The sequence below is a fragment of the Paroedura picta genome, chromosome 2 (assembly GCF_049243985.1).
Source record: "Paroedura picta isolate Pp20150507F chromosome 2, Ppicta_v3.0, whole genome shotgun sequence".
Classification (NCBI taxonomy): domain Eukaryota; kingdom Metazoa; phylum Chordata; class Lepidosauria; order Squamata; family Gekkonidae; genus Paroedura; species Paroedura picta.
In genome coordinates, this window is record NC_135370.1 from 91,859,467 (window position 1) to 91,883,880 (window position 24,414).

General features: G+C 41.2%; 1 protein-coding gene across 2 annotated transcripts in view; it reads right to left on the reverse strand.

Moving 5' to 3' along the window:
- The window catches only part of OTOG (otogelin), a 180,046-nt gene that overhangs the window by 93,009 nt on the left and 62,623 nt on the right, over positions 1 to 24,414 (reverse strand). For both annotated transcript variants that reach the window (XM_077321603.1, XM_077321602.1), the window contains exons 24-27: positions 17,897 to 18,004; positions 16,173 to 16,311; positions 8,923 to 9,057; positions 6,830 to 6,976 (exon numbers count right to left, since the gene is read on the reverse strand). In XM_077321603.1, the coding sequence (XP_077177718.1) occupies positions 6,830 to 6,976; positions 8,923 to 9,057; positions 16,173 to 16,311; positions 17,897 to 18,004 (529 nt within the window). The remainder of the gene's footprint in view (positions 1 to 6,829; positions 6,977 to 8,922; positions 9,058 to 16,172; positions 16,312 to 17,896; positions 18,005 to 24,414) is intronic.

Consider the following 24,414-nt stretch of genomic DNA (forward strand, 5'->3'; position numbering starts at 1 on the left):
CAATCTTGATCCCAATTTGTGACTCCTCTAATCCCGCCTTTCTCATGATGTGCTCCGCATACAAGTTAAATAGGCAAGGCGACAGTATACAGCCTTGCCGAACTCCTTTCTCAATTTTGAACCAATCAGTGATTCCATGTTCAGTTCTCACTGTTGCTTCTTGGCCTGCATATAAATTTCTCAAGAGGCAAAGAAGACAAACATATTGCCTCCCTTTTCCTTCTTGCTGGAACCATTTCAGCTAAAATTCAGCATCCCCTTTTTCATGGGATCACCCAAGGCAAAAACCACCACAGGGGAATATTATTTTAACATGCCGAGTACCTAAGGAAAGTACTTAAGAAATTATGCAGATTATCTCAAATTAAACAATTAAAATGGAGCTCCTTGAAGCTATCGACAAGATTGCCCCTCAGTGACTACTCCCGCCCTGACACATAAACCAGCCCCTGGTTTACTATAGAAGAACTCCAGGAGATCCCTAAATAAATAAATATTTTTATATCCCACCCTTCCTAAATGTTCAGGGCAGGTAACAATATGGAATAGCATCAATCATCAATACATATATAAAATCACATGATATATATGGTAAAATATTTTAAGATTTAGTTTCCCCCCCCCCCCAACCATTTTGCACACGTTAGATAATGCACTTACAATGTGCTTTTACAGCTGGAATTTCCTGTGCAGAACAGGATAATTACTTCTAAAGTGCATTATCCAACATGTGCATAATGAGCAGTAGCTCCTTGGAGGTCAATCCGCAGCAGTCCACAGCAGGGAAAGAGAGAGAGCTGTGTGACTGCACAGAAGATCACTCAATAAACAGCAGTTACAGGTAAGTTACAGGTTCTTCAGTCTGCTTCTTTCCAGAGTTTATGAGCCAACCATCTTCCAGGTTTATCAGCATATTCAAAATTCTTTTGCTTTAATAATGTTAAGATTATCCTCAGTATCAGATCTGTTTCCAATCCTAATTTTTTTATTTCCCTTAATAATGCCTTCATGTTTTGTTTTTGTTTTGTTGTTTGGTGCTGATCTTCTACTTCCTGTAATTGTGTCATTATATCTTCTCTTTTTTTCTCTTTCCCCTTATATAAGCTTTGCTTGCTTCCCAAACTATACTCTTAGAGGTATCTCTGGGGTATTATTCAACCAGAAGGATTCCTTCAACTCTTTCTGGCATTTGTTCACAATTTGTGAGTCATCCAAAATAAAACCATTCATCCATCTTCTGTGCCCGCTCCTAAAATACCGTAGTATTAGTTCTAGAGGTGAGTGAACAGCAAAAGTATTTGGATGAATTTCCATATTAGCCACCATTGGCATTAAGTTCTTTGATATCCAACACTGATCCAATCATAAATATATTTGATGTCAATCTGGGAAATAGGTGTAAATTGTCTTAAATTAATTTCTGTCTCTTCAACACCCACAAGTGACACCTGTTCTAAGTAGCAGGGGCAAATTTTTGGCATCTTGGCTCCTTTTATCTTTTTTGACTCGTCAATCGATGGATTGGGAACAGCATTAAAATCTCCAACTATCAAGGTTTCACCATCTGCAAAGTCCATAAGAGAATCAAAAAAAATTTCAACTTTTTTTTACTATTGTTCAGTGCATAAAGATTGACTAGAGTTCAGCTTTTATTGTCTGCCAGGCCTAGTTTCAGAAACAAGCTTCAACCAACCTTCAGGGTCTTGGTATATCTTTTGTACTCTCAGTTTTAAATTTCTGACATAGATGACAACTCCTCTTTGCTTCACCTTCAAAGAAGCTGCACAAGACTGTCCCAATTTTTTATGCTGAAGTAAAAAATGTTCATATCTTTTCTTCACATGCATTTATTGAAGACAAACACAAATTCTTAAATTGGGTAAACAACCTTAGATCTTTTTGTAGGTGAGTTCAGGCCATTTACATTTACCAAAGTTATTTTAAGTTTGTCCATTTTTCTGTTTTGAGGGTCCTGGGTGATAGCCTTTTTCCTTATTTGGACCTTGCTTCAAGAGCTGATCTGCCAACTGTTGAGTTGAGCTAATGTTCTGATAATCCACCTCCCTTCTGGTAAGATCACTTTCAAGACAAATGGAATTTTCCAAAAATACCTTAACTCTTGCTTAATCAGAATTTGCCTTTAGAAATGGAACTCTTGGCTTCTTGATCTTGAATTTTCAAAGACTCCATCCAGTTTTTCATAGTAGGTCTCTCATCTTCCTACAGCACACAAGAATATCTCTTGGCTGTTTCCTATGCACAGCTGCTTTGGGTTTGATTTTTTTTCAATGCCTATTTCCTCTTCTTTTTGCAGGTAATCTTGATTTGAGTCTTTAAACTCTTGTTCTAGATCTGTTTTGCCAAATGGCACCCCACAAAGGCGAATATTTCCAATTTCTTCCTTGAACTTCCAGTAGTTACAGCCTATTCTCAGCTGTGGATTTCCAACCCTGTATCTCTTTCACACCCTTCTCTACTTCTTGAACTTTGGCCTTCACCTCTTTAATCTCCTGAATATTTGTCTCAAAGCTTTGCTTTGAACCAGCTATGGATACAGTTAAATCTTGTTTAGACTGGTAAATAGAATCTATTATTTCTTTCTTTAATTCTGTCCTGACATTACCAAGCTCTTTTGTAAGCTGGTCTAGTATTTATAAGATTTGGGAAAGATCTTCTGACTCCTCCAGATCTTTTTCTCCTCCAGTCTTCTTTTTGTACTTAGGCGGCATTTCTCTTTTCTGTTCCTTCTCCAAAAGTTTACCAATTCAGTTACACTTTTATTGGTTTTTGGAGATTTCTTATAGTAATGTGACTTTAAGTAAGACATCTAATGTTTGGCTTATCACAAACTGTAAGTCATAAACCAGTTTTAGTAGTCTCAATATCTGCATTAAAGTAGTTGGCTTCTGCCTATCTATGGTTAATAAAAGCTCAAAGAGACAAATATGGTACAATACTCAGAAACTTTCTAAGTAAAAAGTTGTCTGAACACTAATATGAACAACACAAATATGCAATGATGTCCAAAAATAATCACTCTGCAAGTATTAACAGTCTTGATCATATATGAAAATATAGTCACTACAATATAGTTAATAGAATATCCAGTACAGTATTTAAAACCTATATATGTAATCAATGACAATCAATGAACAGAAACCATGGAGTGATTATAATCATTTAAAAACTACTACTTCTGTCACAATAGTAATTTCCCCCGTCAAAACTTGGTGTCTCAGCCAGAATCAACCATTTCCTTCCTGTTTTGTACAGGCTTTTCCAGTTTCTGTCTGTCACCAGGTCTCTTATTTCTGGATTCTTTTCTGTCCCTTCTTTGAAGGTTCTGTCTACACACTCCACCACCGTTGTCACCAACCACCTCTCTGAGCTCCAGTCCATATCTTGCCCCTCTATCCTTCACCCCCTGCTTCTCTTCCCCCTTAAGCTTGTCTGTTCCTTAGCAACTCCTGCTCACAGACAGTTTGTGCACTGGAGGTTTCATGCCGGGCTGCAGGTTGGAGTTTTAGTCGTAGCAGGTTGCCCCACCTCTTCCTGCACCCACATGGGGGAGTATTTGGCCCAGTGCACCTCATCTGCCCCCAATTTGTGTTCTTGTATGGAAGCTGGGGCAGTGAAGTTCCCAGTGCATAAACAGTCACAGTCTCTCTCTATGATCTGAGGAAGAAAATCTCAAAAAGAGTCCTTTATCCAATCCTGAGAAAAAATGGCTGTGATAAGCTGACAGAATGTCACACAGGTGACACAGGAAATTCTGATCAGAAGAAATAACAAACTACTGAGTAAAGAGCTCTCTCCCCACCAGGCAGCAAAAGAATTGAGGGGAGAGTGCTAACCCCCTCCACATCATCAGACCTTTGGGTGGGAAAGTCACCCTCTCTGAGGGGAGCAGTGAGCACTCTTGGGAGCTACTAGGGGAAAAAATTAAGTTTGCTAGCTCTTCTCCATGGCACACTTGTGAAGATGCAGACCCATGTGGGACTGCACAGAAAACACAAAGATGAACAGATTGCTCCTGACTCTCAGCTATTTCTCAGGATTCTACCGCAATTCCTTTACAGTTCAAAGGGACTGCAGTAGACAGCTCAAATCAGCAGGTAACAGACTATTCTTGCTGGCTCAAGCTTGGGGCTGACTTCTCGTGCAGCCAAGTTAAACCAGGCTGCAGGAGAAGCCAGCCCAGCCAGGATTGGCCCTGCCAGCTGACCTATGTGCTGGCTTCTTGTGCAGCCTGGTTTAAACTGGGCTACAGGATAAGCTAAGCCAGCACCAGGATGAGGCTTACTTTTCTTTTTTGCACAAGAAGCCAGTCAAGTCCAGGATTAACTGCACCCGCTCAGCTTTGCGCTGGCTTAAATTGGCCTGCAGGATAAGCCAGCCCCAGCATCTGTTGTGCTGGCTCAGATCTGCACTGGCAGCCCACCTAAGCCAATAAACATTTTGTATCAATTATAAATCAGTCACTAACTCAGTACACCTTTTCTTGAACATTCAGAGAAGTACTACTTAAAAACTTCATTCTACAGAAAAACGATACAGCCAGTTATCTGATTTCAGTTGGAATTTTTTAAACAGAGGCTAGATAGCCATCTGACGGAGAGGCTGATTCTGTGAAGGTAAAGGGGTGGCAGGTTACAGTAGATGAGCGATTGGGATGTGAGTGTCCTGCATAGTGCAGGGGGTTGGACTAGATGACCCATGAGGTCCCTTCCAACTGTATTATTCTATGATTCTATGATTTCTAACCTGCTTTTTCTAGGCATAGTGATTGAACAGTTGCTGACAAATTCCAGTTCTTCTTGGATACCTTATCTGCTCAAACCTTCATAGAACAAATAGTTACTATTGGAAACTAGTTTTCCTCACTGTGGGACGCATCCTGTGGCGTTCCACAGGGCACAATTCTATTCCCCATTCTTTATAATCTCTATTTAAAGCCCTTGGGACAGGTATTCAAGATGGATTTTCTACACGGGTAATATGGTTGCACTATATGAAACGTTTCACAAGATTTGATAAATTATTAGGGATTGTGGTCTATACTACTGTATATAGCTTGCCTAAATAAAGATCCTACTATGTGATTTTTTCAATCTTTAACCGCTCCTGTGGTATTAAATAAAAGAGTAAGGCCACCTGGGGAGGAGTTAGGGTGGGCCCTGTGCAGGATAAAAACTCAGAGGGCCCAATCAGGAGCCGCAAAGCACCTTCCTATTGGCCCCTCACCAGGACTGACCAAAATTCCATTCAGCCAGCCCAGTCTGGCTGACAGTCTGCTCCTGACCACCAAAGGGAGAAGAGGTCAGTGGGGCTGCCAAGGGGGATGAGAACAGAGGCTTGGACAGGCTGCGCCAGCCCTTTTTGCCCCAAGGCTGTCCTAACTGTCATGTCCAACTGCAAATTGCCTCAGAACCCTGACAGAGCTGGCAGGAGGCTGCAGAGTGCTCCCCCTCCCCCCCTTCAAGCCTGCTGCGAAGGAACCTCTGAAAGCCCCTGACTGAGGGAAGGAGGCCTTTCCAAGAGCAACGCAGGAGAGCCTGAGAGCCTTCCTTTTGAGGGGCGGGGGTCTTTCCCCTTCTGCCAAACAGTTGGCTGACAGGGAGGCCACAGATAAGCCCCTTCTCACTTAAAATACTGCTCTGCCTGGAGGTTAGACACAGCCAAGCCATGTGTCTTTCTTCTTTGCAACTCTGCAGATTTGAGGCCACTGCACAGCGTTATTCTGCAGAGGAAACTGGCTCTTTTGTCTCCTGTTTCATATGCATAACAACCCTGTGCAATAGGCCTCAAGTCTTTCAATTCAACAACAACCTGTGTGGGAAGCCTTAAATGTTTCTTCTCTACCACAACCCTGTCCAAAGTTGCCCTTTCTGCCTGGGGAGCTGATCTTTATACTCTGCAGGTGAGCTTTAATTCCAGGAGCTCTCCAGGCCACACCTGGAGGTTGGCTACCCCTGGGCTGGAAATATTCCTGGAGGTTTGGAGGTGGGACTTCAAAATCATACAAACTCCTCCCCTTCCTCTTCCCACTGCCAAGCTCTAGCGCCCGTTGTATTCTTGGATACGCCGAGCCGCCGCCCGCCCTCCAAAATGGCTGCTCGCAATGGTAAGCTCCCTGCCCTCATGCTACCCTTGCGTCTTCATCCCTCTCCCTCCGCCATCCGGCCCACACTATGGGCAGCTGCCGATGCACCACCTCTACCACCCCTCTCCCTTTCTACCCACTGGGGGGGCTGCCACTGCTGCACAGTACGGGGCTGCTTACACGGACCCCTGCCAGAGCCCCTCCCCACAACGTCAAGCGCCTGCTAGCGCCCTTTGTATTCTGACTACAATGGGCTTTATTCCTAGTAATGTAATGTTTCGTGTTAGTGCTTATGCTATTCTTCAGTTCTGTTTTTATACTTCTGGTTGGTTCTACAACCCTAATCATATTGCATTGTTTACTGAATAGCCCATCCTGTTGATTGCATTGATTTACTCTGCAAGAATAGTGGACTATAAATAATATTTTAAATTAAAAGTATATATACAATAATTCAATACAAATGTATAAAAACATGAAATACTAAAAACCACAAAGAGGATAACAACAGTTTTTGGAGGGTAAGCCAAACAGAATAAAACAGTCTTCAGCCACAATATACCCACAATAATCACATTAATATTCTCACATGAGACACATAGGGCACAATTCAGCCAAAGCATATTTTATACCCCACTGTTTTCCAAAGGAAAGTTTATCATATGCTCAAGACACTTAAAAGTGGCTTTATAGGAATCATAATTAGAGTGAATGATTTGTCGTTACCTGCCATTGAGGGCCTGTCTGTACATGAAGAGTTGTTCGTTGATCCCACATTACAGTGATGTGTTCATTAGGAAAATGAACAAGTGTGAAAAAGCCAGCTTTCCATATATGTATTTGTTGTAGTTTGTCTATGTAACTCAAAGGACTCTGTAAAAAAAAAGTCAGCCCATATATAGTAGGATCTCATGAAATTTTAACAACTTTAACAACTTGAAAATTTGGTAAAACTATTGAAAACACACAGTTACTTGTCTAGTGAGTGTAGTATTTATTAAACAGCTCTAGATCTTCAAAATATGTGATAAAAATGGGGGCAAAAAAGCATTAGATGTGTCTAAAAGTGGCTTTGGACAAATTTTAATATGCTAGCTGCCAGTGCCACCACTGCTTAACTCACTGGGGAGGGGGCGGGGGAGGGGGAGGGGAGGCCTTTTGGTGGTGAAATTCTGGTCACCTTAGATTATCTGCCAATGCAAAAATGAGGGCAGAGATTTAAAAATGCATACATAGGAGTTGTTGCAGTGCACTGAGATGATGGAAATGATCATATAGGGACAGATGCTATTGATCCCAGCGTTCCTAATCTAACCACTTTAGGATTCAAGTTCCACTGAAATAAATGAGGAAACAGCCAAGCAATGATTCATAAGAACATAATTTTTAAAAGATTTTCTGATTCGGTCCAGGGATCCAGCCAGAGTCCTTTTTCTAATATTTGTCATCTATTTATTCTTGAGAAATTCATAGCAGGCACAGATCAAAACCACTCTTAACCTTACCTCTCCCCCCAAAATGTAATAGTCAGAGGAATGGACACCAATACCCATGAATCTATCTAATCTTCTTTTTAAAGATTTTATGACAGTGGCTATAACACTGTATAGAAAATTCCAAATATTAATTATGCGCTGGGTTAAGAACCTTTACACATCCTTATAGTGAATCTTATTGGCTCTATAAACTCATAAAATAAATCTCTATAAACAGAGGGTACCATCTAGATCTCTGAGACTGGTGAAGGGCCTATATGGGTGGAAGTATTTCTACAAGTACAATAGATCCAGGCCATACAACTGTAAATGTAAATCTGAGCTCAATATATCCAAAGGAAAGCTTCCATCACCCTCACTGGTCTCTTTCATCTGACAGCCAGAATATCTGGGGATGATGCTGGACTCCAAGCTACCACAAGGTTTGTACACCAGCAGCCACAGGGAAGGCTGAGGCTATCCAGGCCGAGAAGCAGCTCAACCACTGAGGCCTGAGGAGGGGCAAGCCCAAGGGAAAGAAGGGATGGGTCCAGATGGCCTACAGCCTATCCTAACCAGCCCCAATGAAAGGGATAGCTGGAAGAGGGAGGCTGAGAGGAGGAAAAGGGAAAGAGAAAACAAGCACCACTCCTGAGGAATAGGGCAGGTGAGGACTGGCAGTCAAGGAAGAAGGATGGGGCTATAAAGCCTCTTTAAAATGGGCTCCTGTAAGAGGCCAAGGAAGCAGGAAGAGCAGAGCTCTGGGCCTAAGAAGAGCTGCTGTTCTGTGATAATCAGGTGAAACAATCCCTTTTCTTCCCATTCTGAAATCTTTGGAGACCTGCTAGCAGGACAGCCAAGGACCAAGCTGATAGAGCTGGAGAGGGGAGAGGCTCACACAGAGTAAGTGAACTATCAATGGGCTGAAACACATGGAGTGCATTTAAAAAATCTACTATGTACCAAGAGTAACATCACAGTTTGAACACATTTAGTAAAGAATAAATCCTACTGACTTCAATGAGTGTTTACATTTTCTTAGAATCACATTAAATGGTTGGGAAATTTAACCCAAAATGCTTAGCAATTATCTGAGCTTTAATAGTTAAAAAATATTACAAGTATAGGTTTGTCAGAGCATGATATTACATCTTGGATCTAGTGCAAATTTCACTTTCAATATCTTTTGTTATTAAAAAGTTATTTGATAACATTGTCCTCAAATCCCAAAGAGTCAATGCAGGATTCGCATGTTGATTAGTGGACATATTTTTATCATGTTCTACATATAAACATTTGCACCATTATATCTATATTCTTTCCTTCTATGTTGCTAGAGCTTACCGGATCTCCAGTGTCATCATCAAATATTATGAATGATTTTCCAACATTGATGAAAATATACTTTCTGCAAATTATTCCAGTGTTAAAGCAATTAAGATTTTCTATGATGATTGAGAAAGTAGTAACTGAGGAACTCTGCAGGAAAAAAAAGTCAGTTTTGTAAACAGCTAATGAACCCCCCACCCCCCTGACCACAGCACTTTTCTGCCTCTTATCTTTTACAATGTGAGCAGCCTTCTCTTTCCATTTTATTGCTTCTTTCCTCACTTCTGTCTTTGATGATAAAGTTAAGCAGGAAACAAGTGGGAGCTTGTTTATAGGCAAGCTTAGAGAGATGATAGATGGAGGAGGAAAAATTGGCTGAGCACCTATACAGGAGTGAACATAAGCCAATTATGTGATGGTCCATGCTGGATGCCATCCAATAGTCATTTAGCACCAGTCAGGCCCATCTGCACCTGATATATATCTCATATCCACTAGTAGGATCGTGAGGCTATCTATCACTTCACAAAACAAAAGCCTGGACAGATTGTCAAGAGAGCTCTATTTCTCATCCTTAAAAAAATCAAAGGAGGAATAGGCATAGGGGGCATACATGATGTCATACATGCACTAGCCTGGGAAACAGAGTATTGGTAAATTACAAGTTCTTACCAGATTACAGTTCTTAATAAGAAGGTATGTTTTAAATTCAAATGGGTAGTCATGTAAGTCTGAAGCAGCAGATCAAATTTTGAGTCCAGTAGCACCCTTAAGACCAACTAAGTTTATTTAAGGTATGAGCTTTCATGTATAAGCACACTTCCTCAGATACAATGTCCCTGTACCTGAAGAAGCATGCATGTACACAAAAGCTCATACCTTAAATAAACTTTGTTAGTCTTAAAGCCGCTACTGGACTCAAAATTTGTTCATATGTTTTAAGTATAATTATTGTGGCACAAGTCTCAACAAAAGAATTTTTCAAGTCGAATATATTTATTTAATTACATTTCTATACCACTCTCCCTTGGGCTCAGGGTGGTTTACAGTAGGAGTGCTGGTACATACAATACAGAGAAAATGTAATAATAATTAAGGATTTAGCAGTATGAACACAACATTATAACTTTAGATAATACAACATTCAACCTTCATTACTTAACTGTGGGTCTAACCTTGGATAATGGGTGGCCAGTGAGGAGTCACTCTGTTTTGTCACCGTTGGGTGCAGCTGGGGGGGGGGGCTCTGGGGCCCTAGCTGGTGGTGTTGTTTTAATGGCCTCAAAGGCTTGGTGGAGGAGCTCCATTTTGCAGGCCCTGCTGAATTGTTTGGGTTCTGACAGGGCTCTGATCTCCTCTAGGAGCTTGCTCTACCAAGCAGGGGCCCTGACAGAGAAAGTCCTGGCCTGGTTGAGGCCAGACATGCTTCCTTGAGGCCAGGGACCCCCAGTTTGTTGGTATTTGAGGAGTGTAGTGCTATTTGGGGGTGTAAACAGAGAGGTGGTCCCTCAGGTACACAGGCCCTAGATGGCAAGATGATTACACCTGATCTGGAATTCAAGTGGTAGCCAGTGCAGTTGTTGGAGCAGGGGCCAAATGTAAGCCCTCCAGGGTATTCCTGTGAGAACCCATGCTGCTGCATTCTGTTCCAGCTGGATTTTCCAAAACAGGGCTGACAGGAAATCTGCATACAGGGAGCTATAAAAATCTATTCTAGAGGTGACCGTTGCATGGATTGCTGTGGCTAGGTGTTCTGAGGTCAGGTAGGCCAGTTTACCTTGGTGCAGGTGGAAGAACGCCAGCCACACTACTCGTGACTTGTTCCTCCATGGAGGGAGGTGTCAAAGTTCATGCCCAGGTTCCTGGCTGAGTGTGCCACTGGTAGTTGCTCCCCATCCAGGCAGGGCAATAGTGCTTGCTCACTGGGATCCTTCCTACTGAACCATAGGACCTCCATCTTTGAAGGATTGAATTCCAGACAACTCTGCTTGAACCAGACATCTGGCTAATGAGTCTATAGGTGAGTCAAGGTGGCCATCCATCAGGAGGAAGAGCTGGGTGTCATTAGTGATTTGAACATACATATCTGTTGAACACACACAACCAACTAGGTTGGTAACTCAAGAGGCCCACAAACTACAAAACTAATTAGGCATGTTATGCTCTCCCCTTCCCTGGGAACAGCAGGACATCATAACTGACTTCCATAGTTAGTAGAGACTTATCAGATAAAATGTTGCTCCTTAATTGTTTCTTTATTGGATACAGCAACGTTTACATAGGCTTCCTCAAAAGCACAGTTCCCTTCAATAGACCATTTCTGCACTTGAAATCACAGGGGGCTGAGCTGTGCCTCTACCTTGGGGCAGAGCTCCATCAACTGCTCTGTGTCACACAAACACCAAATCCAAGGGATCATCAAGATGTCTACTCACAGGGCCAGAACTCCAAAAGCTCTCCCTCTGTTGCCCCCCAAGCACCAAGAAAGACAGCATCAGTGCCCCAGTCATAAGAGCAAAATAGATGCCATGTTGGGTCAGGTCAGCAGCCCATCCAGTACACCACTCTGTGTAACACAGTGGACAAATCCCAAGGGCCATGAGGATTAGGGTCGGTTGCTTCAGCTGCCACAGCAGCCAGCACCGTGGCTTGGGGGAGGGGCAGTGCCCGTGCTGCCTCCCCCCGTGCCACAGCACTGGCTGCTTCAGGCACGAATGGCTGCTTTAGCAGCTGAAGCACCCAACCCTAATCAGGAGCCCTTGCTTCACACAGGGAAGGCCTAATGAACTAAAAATCCCCAAAGTCCATGCAGAAACCAACCAATTGGGAAGGGTTTCTAGAGTTCTTTTTTGTTGTTGTTGTTATTTTTTATTTTTATAACATATAAAGCGTTTACAGAAAGATGAAAAAAAAAAAAAACGACCAGCTAGCAAAGTAATTATTGATACATATGAGAGTATAGTCTGTTATTATCTTAAGAAGTATATAGTCAGTTCTCATCGCATATTAGCCCTAACCTAAAAGTTACTGCTGTCTTTCTTAGCAAAATAATTATTGATACATATGAGAATATAGTCTGTTATTATCTTAAGAAATATATAGTCATCGCATATTAGAATCATAGAGTTGGAAGGGGCCATACAGGCCATCTAGTCCAACCCCCTGCTCAAAGCAGGATCAGCCCTAACCATCCTAAAGCATCCAAGAGAAGTGTGTATCCAGCCTTTGCTTGAAGACTGCCAGTGAGGGGGAGTTCACCACCTCCTTAGGCAGCCTATTCCACTGCTGAACTACTCTGACTGAAAAACAATTTCCTGATATCTAGCTTATATCGTTGTACTTGAAGTTTAAACCCATTACTGCGTGTCCTCTCCTCTGCAGCCAACAGAAACAGCATCCTGCCCTCCTCCAAGTGACAATCTTTCAAATACTCAAAGAGGGCTATCATGTCCCCTCTCAACCTCCTTTTCTCCAGGCTGAACATTTCCCAAGTCCCTCAACCTATCTTCATAGGTCTTGGTCCCTTGGCCCCAGATCATCTTCGTCGCTCTCTTCTGTACCCTTTCAATTTTATCTACGTCCTTCTTGAAGTGAGCCCTCCTCTGCACACAGTACTTAGCCCTAACCAAAAAGTTACTGCTCTTTCTTAGCAAAGTAATTATTGATACGTATGAGAATATACTGTTATTATCTTAAGAAGTATAAAGTCGCATATTAGCCCTAACCTAAAAGTTACTGCTGTCTTTCTTTAAAAAGTCCAGGTAATTGCTCCACTGTTTGTCATATTCTTCAGGTGGTCGCAAAAAATGAAATTGTGCTCTTTTCCGTAATATATCTGCTGGCAAGTCTTGAAACATTTGTGCTTCTTAATCCACCAATTTCAGCAGCATCTCCCGATGCTTTTTGAGTAGATTGTTTCTTGCAGCCTTGCTGTCAAAGCTTACAAAGGTATCTCTTGGTTGTTTCTTGCGTGCGGCTGCCTTTGAATAAACTCTGTATACTTTGTCAATCCGGATCTCTTCCTCCTCTAAATAGTCTTCCAGGCTTTCGGTGATTTCCTTCCTCCGGTCTGTTTTCCCAAATTCTTCCGAAACGCCTTTGATTTTTACGTTCCTAGCTTTAGATTCTACTTCCAGGACTTCGAATTTGTATTCTGCCACTCTCTCCCACTCTTGTTGATTTACTTCCAGACGTTGAATTCTCATTTGGTGTGTTGCCCGCTGAGTTGTGTTTTCATCAGCTACTTTTTTCAAACCATCGATTCTGTCTGAGAGCTCTTTCTTGGTATCTTGAATCTCCTTTTCAACCTTTTTGACTACTTCCAATATCTTTGAATTGCCCTTGCATAACAGGGGAAACATCTGTGCATTGGTTAAGTTTTCCATTGCAGTATTTATCAACTCCGTAGGATGCATACACCACCATGTAATCACAGATCACAGACTCACAAGAGTTCAGGAGATCAGGAATTATCAGTTAGTCAATCTCCGTGTTCTGTCAACAACTCCTGCTGGGCTCTCCGTCGTAAGATCTTAAGCTCTTTCTTTTGTTTATTTTAACGAGTGTATTTAGCTGGCTTGGCTCCCATCCGAAAAAAGAATTCCCTTGTGAATTGGTTAGGGGGGAGAAGGGGGGCTAGTGCCTGGCTTTAAAGAAAGAGAAAGTGAGCAGAGAACTCACAGTCTTTATGATGATAATTCACCGGCTGCCGCTCCTTGTCTTGATTGTTCAAGCTGGGAAGAGATAGCCTGAGAAGAATGCAGGGTTTTATGTGGCTGGTTGTTTGAAGATTAGAAAGTTGCTTTCGACAACGGTGCCATTATGGCCCCGGGCACAAGCAGCAATGATCCGGAGAACTAAGTCTCCGCGGATCTGTAGGACCCTCAGGATGCTGTTCCCGGCTCCTGGGGCGACCAGCGAGCGAGGTTTGCGCACCTTGCTCAGGTCTGCCAGGTGCTTATGCTCCTGGCCCTCTGCTTGGCTCGGGAGCCCATTACAAAATGGGCTAGCACAGCGCCATCTTCTGTCGTCTCTGGGTTTCAGGAGTTCTTGTCCTGCTGGGGGGGGCCTCCTGATGGCCCCTGGGTTTTGGGCACTGTGTGACACAGAGCATTGGACTGGCTGTGTGGGAGGATGCTGGGATGGATGGACTACTGTTCTGATCAAATATGGCTTCTCTTATGCTCTGCCCAGAATGCAGGTATTGATCTGTTCATGAAGCAAAGGATATCAGTTTGTACTTCTTTGAGATTGCCAGGTCCCCCCTGAAGGTTGACATCTCTAGAATGTTTGAGTCAAATTCAGGTAGGGTAGGGTGAGTCTAATAGATATGTCAATTCTGGAGACACGGGAAGAGGTCTAGCAACCCCACTTCCTGTAATGGGAAAGTGTCAGTGTGTATAGCATCTTTAATAAAATAAAATGCTTATCATATAAGAAGTTAGTTTCATTTTTGTGCAGTATGCTAAATAGCTAACCTTGCCTGAACAAAACAAGGAAGCATTCACCTCAGCTGTTATAAAGTCTATCATGCAAAGCAGCAATTGTCAGGGAAATTGATCTGTGTGATTTGAAGGGGTCTTTGGAAGATCTCTAGGTACCACCAGGAGGCTAGCAATCATAGCAAGACCTGTGAATATATCTTCCCAGGGTCAGAAGTGGCTGCAAGGGGAAACCTGAGAAGAAAGGAATCCTTGTGCAGGCTGTGTACAATCTTTGCACTAGATCCAGGCACAGTAACTCTTGGCTAGGAATGCCAGCCTCCAGGTGGGACCTGGGGATTCCCTGGAATTACAACTCATGGCCAGATGACAGAGATCAGCTTCCTTGGAGGAAATGGTTGCTTTGGAGGGTAGACATTGTGGCATTGTACCCCACTGAGGTCCCTATACTCCCTAGCCTCTTTCTCCCCCCTCCCACCAGCCGTTTGTGAAGAGGGCTGAGCAGGCAGGGAGGGGTCCCCATGTGCAGTGACTCATGAACAACCCCATCCTGGAGCTGTCTTGGAGGGGGGAGAGCCCAGCTGAAACAGTCTGGCCCCTCTGTCTGGGTACTGTGCCTGGTGGGAATGGTGGGAGAGGGTTCCTCTCCTCCACCTGCAGTCCTGAAGGGTTAAACCCAGCCACTACTTCCTAGAGAGGCCAAGCAAGGAGGAAGGGGAGGAGGCTCAACCACTGAAGGGCCAAATAGACAGCCTGGCAACTGGAGGATCCCGGGGATGTTTCCACAAAAGTAAGTTGTGTGAGGGTGAATAGCCATGGACCCCCTGCATACCTGCCAGGGACTCCCAGAAGGCTTGAGGCCCCTGGTTGGAAATGACTGTTTTAGAGCCTTGTTAATCTCTTAACTCCTTCCTTGCCTTAACCCACTCCAGCTGTGTTTGCATAAGGCTGCTACTGGCTTTTCATGAGGTGTCCCATCCTATTCTGCCCAATAAGGGGAGCCTCCTCTGGCCTCCACAAATTAGTGCCTTAGTGCTACACATGCCCAAGATGACTATGTACTTCTTTCACTTGAACAACTCTCAGGCCCACATGACAGCCCACTTTTGGAATGGAGTAGACTTTCTCAACCAATTAGTGATGCACCTTATTGTTTACAATTAAAATGTTTAAAACTCCACAGAATATGTCAGGCCCTTGAGTATACTAGAAGTATCTAGTTGTAATGTAGTTGCATCATTGCCAAAGTATTATTGTGCAATGTAAATATACCAAATCTAGTTTAATTCTCTTCTATAGGTGAGAAGATCATGTAAAATTGCACGGCAATAAAAATGTTGGCTATATAATTTTTTAAAAATTCTCTTCATATCAATTGGTAACAATTCAGGATACAGTTAGGGACATTTAAGTTCCTTTACAAAGATATATAGGCTTTCATCCAGCAATGTGCAAGCACAAAGACAGATTTAGCACTGTATCCTTTTCACAAGATCTAGTCTCATTGCTATACAGAAACTGTGCAAGCAGAAATGCAAGTAGCGATACAGTGTGATGGGACCCCCCCAGATTTCCACTTGAACAAGACCTCCAGAGCAAGTGAAAATTTTCTATTAGATCCAACCTTCTGACTGTACACTAATTAAAAGGTATTTGGTGGGGCGTTTCTGTTGATTGTCTGTAATTAATTATAATAAAAAAAATTTTAAGGTATTCTAACAGAGAGAGGGGGAGGGAGAGAGAGAGAGAGAGAGAGATTAGAAGTTGCACCCAAGCTAAAGATCAAAATAATTAATGAAGTTGCTTTTAAAAAACAGACATCACCTTAACCAGGTAAACCTTGCAATTTCCAATGTAATCAAAAGAAAGTCCATCAAAAGTCCTGTAGTGACGATCTCCATAAGTAGTACACATTGATGGGCAAGGGTGGAAAGTGCATTCAAATGACCCATGATGGCAGATGCTGGGGAAAATGTAAAATCAACAGTTAAAAAACCCACTAAAAACATGATCCTCTGAAATCCTGCCATTTCATCTTACATAAAGTCCATGGTGTCAAGATTTATATACAGTGCTCTTAGATTTTCAGATAACAGGGTTGCACTTACTGTTGAAACTGTTGCTTAGCAATGTCTTTTGTGTAGATACACATTGGGACTGCGCTTGCTCAGGCCAGACATGGATCATTTTCCTACTAGCTAAAGCTCTAAAAAGGGAAGGTTCCAAGCCAATGAAACCAAGTATACACCAGCTTTCCCTCTGGCGGAAATCACATGTTGTGTGTCTGGGTGCATGTGTGTGTAATGAAAGGTACCAAGTTCAGAGACAGGGAACAAGGCAGATAACCCAGGGTCACTTTACCTTCCTGCCAAGAAGCGATAGCTTGTGAGTCGCATCACCAGTCAGTCAAAGGGCTACAAATGTCTTCTAGAGGAGATACTGAGGACCTGACAAGAGGCAGAGGCAGTCAGTCAGCACAAGACTGGAGTGGGCAAAGACATCCAGACAAGGCATTGACTAGTGCTGACTGGACCAGCCTGAACTGTAGGCTCTGTAGAGCTCTATAAGCCCAGATAAAACCAGGTGAAATAAATGTGCCCAATTGACTAAAATAAGGAGTGGAAGGAAAAATAACAGCACTGAGAGTTAAATACCAGGTTGCAGTTTTGTGTTACGTCCTGATGTTGCTTCCTACACTTTACACCAGTGGTCCCCAACCTTTTTATCACCGGGGACCACTCAATGCCGGGGACCACTCAACGCCTTTTACTGAGGCCCGGTGGGGGGGGGGGTAATTTACTCCTCTACTCTCAACCACTGCCCTAGCGCTCACTGATTGCTATGGTAATGTTTAAACATCCCTTCAAAATAAGATACAGACACACCACAACAATGAAGTGTGTTGTAAAGGGCTGGGGGGATGAAGTAAATGCCAGGGGGGGAGAAGGCGTCCTTCGGGGCCCACCTCCAATTACTCGAAGGACCACATGTGGTACGCGGCCCACAGGTTGGGGATCGCTACTTTACACAATTGTTTGTTTCGCAGCTTACAGAAAAGAACAATATATCTTTATACAGCTTTAGCTGTATTTATATTTGTCTAAGAGCTAAGTGGGCGAAGAGTGAGCAGGGCCAGTCCGGGTGAACGGACTGAGCGCAAAGCGCCTTCCAACTGGCCCATCACCAGGACAGACAGCAGTTTTAGCCAATCGGGTGAGGGCACAATCTAGGCCCTCACCAGCACAGGCCAGAAAGGCTTCTAGGACAGGAAGCGGCAGAACACTGTAAGTAAAGATGGAGGCCTTTCCCTCGGGCCTAGAAGCACAAGGGGGTGGCATGTTACAATGGATGAGAGATAGGGTTATGTGTGTCCTGCATAGTGCAGGGGGTTGGACTAGATAACCCTTGAGGTCCCTTCCAACTCTATTGTTGTATGATTCTATGAGATATTTCAACAAATACATTACTTTAAATATTAAAACACAGTAAATCAGATTCAGGTATAACTGCATTTTCTAAAAACAAGATTTCAAAGGTATGGCACTCACCAGGTATGGCATGAAGAAACTACTTTATCTCCAGGAAAATATTCTTTGCCTTTCCAAGAACACGGACACTCATCTGGCTTGAAGCATGCATCACCATGTTTAACAAGGCTATAAAAGCACACAAATAATGCATCTTCAATAATTATGTCCAAATTAGCCATGTACTTACTACCAAATGCAGCTTGAATTCTAAAAAAAAAGCACTACAAGGTGCCATGGGAATCCCCTCTCCTTCCTACTAATACTGTCAGAAAACAGCTTTGTTGTAGTAGAAAATTATTTTAAAAGACAGTATATTCTAATTTTGAGGAGTGACTCAAAACAGATGTGACTCAAAACAGGGGGAAGAAGAGAAGTGATTTATGTCACAATACCCATAATATTATTGTGCAGGATAGTTGTCAGCCTTGATTTAGGTGTCATGAGCCAGATTCAGATTACTGGGGACTCCTCGGAGGGTGAACCCAGCTGAAGAACTATGAGACAAGCAAAACCCTAACAAGAGAAGTTAGAAGAGCAGGCTGCTCTGGATTTTCACCATAATTTAACAGCCTTCCATATCTGCTCAGTTCAAGCCCAGCTGAAGAACAGGCCACTCAGGAGCCTGAGTTAAAAGCACCTGCAGAAACTCCTCAGATCAGTTGCTGGCCCCTCCCCAGACTAGCTGTAACTCACTAGGCTGACAGCTCCCCTGAGGCAGCTGCAGATCATTGCAAGCAGCTTCTTCAGAAGGTGCTAACAACTAAAAGACACAGCACACAGCTTTTAGCCTATCACCGGTTGCTGCAAGGAGATGAGTTTTCTCAGGATGATGACTGAGGCACTAGAAATGCCTATTTAAGTGGAGCTGGGAGATCAAGCCAGTATGGAAATAACTGTGTAAATGGCTACTATGCTGCCATCCACTGTGCCTGATTCCTGCTTTGCAAAGCTTGACTTTGTACTGGATTGTTGGATTATAGTTCTGGTTTTCATCTACCTGCTTGCTTGGAACTTTTTGACTACAACTTGTTTTCCTTCACCATGCTCTCCCCTTGACCAGCTCAACTCTAAGAACTCCATCCAGCTGCTGCTGTAATGGGACACCACTCTGCCAAAGACAGCAGCCCTGCACAGTGGGGCCTGGAGATCTCCCAGAATTACAACTGATCTCCAGCCAACATAAATCAGTTTCCTTGAAGAAAATGGCTGCTTTGGAAGGTGAATTCTATGGCATTATACCCCCCCCCCCCGAGGTACTCCCCTCCCTAAACCCTGCTCCACCCAGAGACAATCCTCAAGTCTCCAGGATATTCCCAACCCAGGGTTAGCAGCCCTAGTGTGCGAATCTCTCCCTACAATTCTGTGTATGTGTTGTGCCATCAAATAATCTCCAATATATGGAGATGCTATGAATTAATTATCTTCAAGATGTCCTATTGCTAAGAGTCCTGCTCAGTTTTTATTAATGCAAAGGAGAGACAGAATTTGTCCAGAATCTTAATTAAGTATAAGAAGATAAAAAGTCTCTTATCTCATTTATTTAGACTTAGACTCTGCCAAAACGGTCTCTAGATTCATTTGTTTTCCATTTTTAGTCTGGCTTTCGTCAGTGGCAATGAGTCTGTCCTTGTTAATGTTGAGCCTTGACTTCCATTATACAAGAGCATTTGCCTCATTATATTCAAACATTAACAAGGACTGAAAACAGAAAACAAATGAATCTAGAGACTGTTTTGGCAGAGTCAAAGTCTAAATAAATGAGATAAGAGACTTTATCTTATACTTAATTAAGCCACTGGACAGATTCTGTCTCTCCTTTGTCACAATTTTGGAATCGTCCACTTTTTTCGTGCAGTTTTTATTAATTGCAGACTCAGGCTTCTTGATTGAGTCAATTGTTTCATGTAGGGACTTCCTCTTTTCCTGCTGTTTCAACTTTTTCTAGCATTACTGTCATTTTCAGTTACTCTAGTCTTCTCATAATGTGACCAAAGTATGATAGCCTTATAGTTTCTACGGAAAGTTCAAGCTTGATTTGATCTAGAACCTACTTGTTTTTTGGTGGTCTACTGTTTCTATAAAACTCTTTTCCAACAACACATTTCAAGTTAATCAACTTTCTGTCTCCTTTCTTCACTGTCTGACTTTCAAATCCATATATAGTAATGGCAAACACCACAGTATGAATTATCTTAAGCTTGGGTGCCAGCAACATATCCTTATACTTAAGGATTTTTTAAAATCATTCATGGCTCCCTTTTCAATTTCAATCTCCTTCTAGTTTCTTGATTGTGGTTGATGATGCAACTAAGGGACAGAAAATCTTTAACAATTTCATTTTAAAGTTGTATAATTACTTTGTAGTCATTACTTTTGTCTTCTTAATGTTCAGCTACTTACTTTCCCTTTTAATGTTCTCTTTAGGTTTAACCATATTCATTTAGTGGAGAGACTATGTTTTCATGGTTGTATGGTCCCCGATCTTCTTCCTCATATTATTATTGTTTTGCCCCTAAGTTTTCTTTATATCGCTATGTGATATCTGACATTGTATCCTCCTTTCAATTCCATTGTGATGAAACTGTAATAGTTAATAAATTACTTGATAGCAAGGATCCTGCTCAAATCACCACATTGCAGCATTTTTAGGCTAGGTTTTTAGAATTAATTCCTTGTTTTTAACGAAACTGAGTAACTCTGCTTGATTTTTTAAAATTTTATTACTTTGTATCTCCCTACTTGTATTGTTAATTATGCCAGTAAAGGCTTCTGTATCTTTTTCTTAGGCATTTTCTTCAGCAAATGTTAATTCAAAAGCCTTTGCTATTTTCTTCCAATAATGCGGAGTCATCTGCACATATTAATGTTAATATATATGGCAGTTATGGCTAGTAATTAATAGCATGGCTCGTCACTTGTGTGGGGATGCTTCTATGATTGGATGAAGACGGGTGGGGTAAGCAACTAGTCTCTTTTAATTATCTCTAATTACTAAGTATTATCTGTCATTAATTACTAATCTTGACATTTTTATTTTCCAGTATTTTTGTGAACTTACAACTGAACCCAAAAGACTGATTCCCTTTTTTAGCAAACAATTATCATACTGCATAATTTGGAAGTTATGGTGCAGTTTGCTATATTTGTTACTAATTTATTTTTGTACTCTTATGATCCTTGTTCCATTGTCTGAGGAAGTGTGCATGCACTCAAAAGTTCATGCCTTGAATAAAACTTTGTTCATCTTAAACGTGCTAATGGACTCAAATTTTGTTTTGCTACTTCAGACCAACACAACTATCCACGTGAATCTCTCTTCTGTCTAGTTATTCAGTGTATTGTTCCCATATTTTCTTTAAGTTGTCTCATTACATAATGTATTTTTGTGTTGATCTTTCAGCATGCTTTAAATTTCCCTTTGATTTCTTAGGTCTTGTGGAACATATCTCTTGTTCTTCCTTGTTGTTCTCTTCTGTTTCTTTAAACTAGTTAACATAATAGTTTTGTTTGTCTCTATCTGCCAGTTGTTGGATCACTGCATTTAAACTTCTGATTCTATTTCTGCTGCAGAGAAGTTCCACTTAACTTATAATAAAAATTATAATTTAGTATGCCACTACTGAATAAGACAGTAAGTGAAAATATATGCTACTAATAATGTTCAAATATTTAAAATTGAATAATAATAATAACTCTTATTTTAGCATATTTTAACAACTTTCCAGCTTAGCCAGATTTTTTTGCATCTCCTTCTAAAATGGTCATAAATTGCAGGGATAGTTAAAGTAAATGAACTTTGGAATGTCTGAACACTTAAATATCTACAACCATCTCTTCTTCCTGACTGATTCTCCTAGTCATGAAGAGGTGGATTTTGATTATTTGTTAGGTTTATTTATAGTGTATTTTTCTCACTTGGACCCAATATCAATTAAAGGAATGATTAAAAAATTATAATATAAAAATTCAAAAAGGAACAAGACAGGGCTGCCCACTCTCACCTTTATTATTATTCAACTTAATTTTAGAAATGCTGGCGATCAAAATATGCCTTTCAGACAAAATAAGGGGGCTGAAGGTAAGAAATGATGTATTCAAGTTGAAGTGCTATGCGGATGATGTGGTGTGCATCCTAACCGATCCCCTATCTTCCATACTGGCGTTATTTGATTTATTAAATTTATTTGGCAAACATTCAGAGTATAAGGTCAATAGATCAAAGACAAAACTACTCCTATATAAAACAACGGATCCTGAGAATATCTCCCTTAAGCAAATATCAAGCTGCGAGATCAACCCCAGAGTGATAAAATATTTAGGAATATATTTGGATAAAGACCTCACAAAATTGAAGAAAAACAACTATGAAAGAGAATGGAAATTCATACAAAGCGATTTGGAGAGATGGTCTAAGCTGATGCTTTCGTGGTCGGCCCAAATGACGACATTGAAAACGAATATACTACCAAAGATCAATTTTCTGTTCCAATCTCTGCCCATAGCCCTAGGGGACAAGCAACTAAATAGATGGCAATCGGAACTTTACAACTTTGTTTGGGCACATAAAAGACATAGAATAGCAGCAAGGGTAATGCAAGGCGAGAGGTGGCCTAGCTCTGCCAAATTTAAAACTTTATTCTCATGCAGTAATGGTGACAATGTTGACCGACGGGATGATCAACCCTTTGCATAAAGATCTAGCATTGGATAGGGAAAATTTTGGAGCAGGGCTACATGAAATACTATGGCCATCAACAGTTCAAACAATAAAGAAAGGGAAAAATCAATGGAATGCGGGGGCCATCAAAATATGGCATTAAATACAAGGAAAGATTGTCACCGGCTCCTTCCCTACTAAAATCGCCAATAGAAGCACATTTCACTCCAACACAACAGACCAGGATCACTTGCTTAAAATACTATGACCTTCTAACCAAGGCCAAAAATTTCAAAGAATTAAAAATATTGAATCAAGAGGGGATTCCTCTAAATTGGCTGGAGTATAATCAATTAAAATCCATATATAAAAAAGACTTCAAAACAAAGGAGGATATAAGAATGCAAGTGACGGAGTTTGAAGAGGTCATCATACAACAAAAAACACACCTGCTAGGTAACATACAGAATACTTTTAAAATATGAGACTGAATTGGAAGTGATAAAAAACTGCATGATTAAGTGGATGGAAAACCTCAAAAAGACAATCATCATGGAAACTTGGGAGAGCATGTGGTCAAAGGTGAACAAAGTAACCAGGAGCCAATCGATAAAAGAAAACTGGTACAAAATGTTTTATCGCTGGCATATAACCCCTAAGGCCCTTGCAGAAATGTCTAAAAAGAACAGTGACAGATGTTGGAAATGCAGCAAAAAAGTGGGGTCATTTTTCCTTGTATGGTGGAGATGCCCTGCTATACATAGCTTTTGGGGTAAAGTACATTGAGAAATAGAAAAAATGCTGGGTCTTAAGTTCAACATGGAAGCAGAGTATTTTCTGTTAAGCTTTATGTCAAATAAACTTAAACCACAAATGTATGTGTTATTTTCTACGCCACAACTGCGGCGAGGATAGTAATTGCCAGGAGATGGAAGACCAAAGAAATCCCTACGCTGGGAATGTGGCAAGAAAAGATGGTAGAAATGGCCAAAATGGCTAGGCTTAGTGAACGGATATGGAGAAGGAAAATTTCTTGAACAATGGAAATGGTTCCTAGATTACCAAGCCAAGTAATAATGTACAAAGAATGACAATTAAGACATAATACTTTGATAATCAGAGATATACACATTAAGCATGTTTGTGCAAGTCAATTTATAATATATTTTGCAAAACTCAATTACTTTGATCAGAGTCAGGGTTAGAAAGAAGAAAGGTTGTAAACATGAATTTCTATTGCAGCTTACATAGATTCAGGTGAAACAGTGAGCAACTTATATTAAAAATAGAGTTGAGATAAGTAATTTTATGTTGAATGTAATACATGAAGAGGACCGTTATGAATATTGGTTTGGATTTGTTTTCACAATTCACACAAATAAATAAAATAATAATAATTTTAAAAAATGCAAAAAAAATTATAATCAGTTACCAGATTACAATATGATAGCATTTGAATCTAACAGCAAAGATTCCTCAAATCTCAGTCAGGCTGGGATTGTAAACCAGAAGCTAAAGTCCAAAAATGAATGCAAAGATTAGTTTAATGTAACAGGACACTGTACTATGCAAACAGGTATGTCTAAGGTAGCAAGACAATGTGAGAAAAGACTTAATCATCATTCCTAATGAAAGTCACCTTCTGAGCCGAACCATTATATTGCAGATTCGCTCTTTCTACAAGAATATCCCCCTGAATAATCCTTTTTTTGCACATTCCATAAAAACATAGAAGGATGGGAGCCTTCCTTAACAGGCAGACATTTTCACAATGCAGGAGACACAAGGTGGGTTCTATGCCACAGAAATCTTGTCCCAATAGTGGTGAGAGCTATAGTGCTCAGTTTTTAAAATCTAATCCTAATGGTACAATTTATAC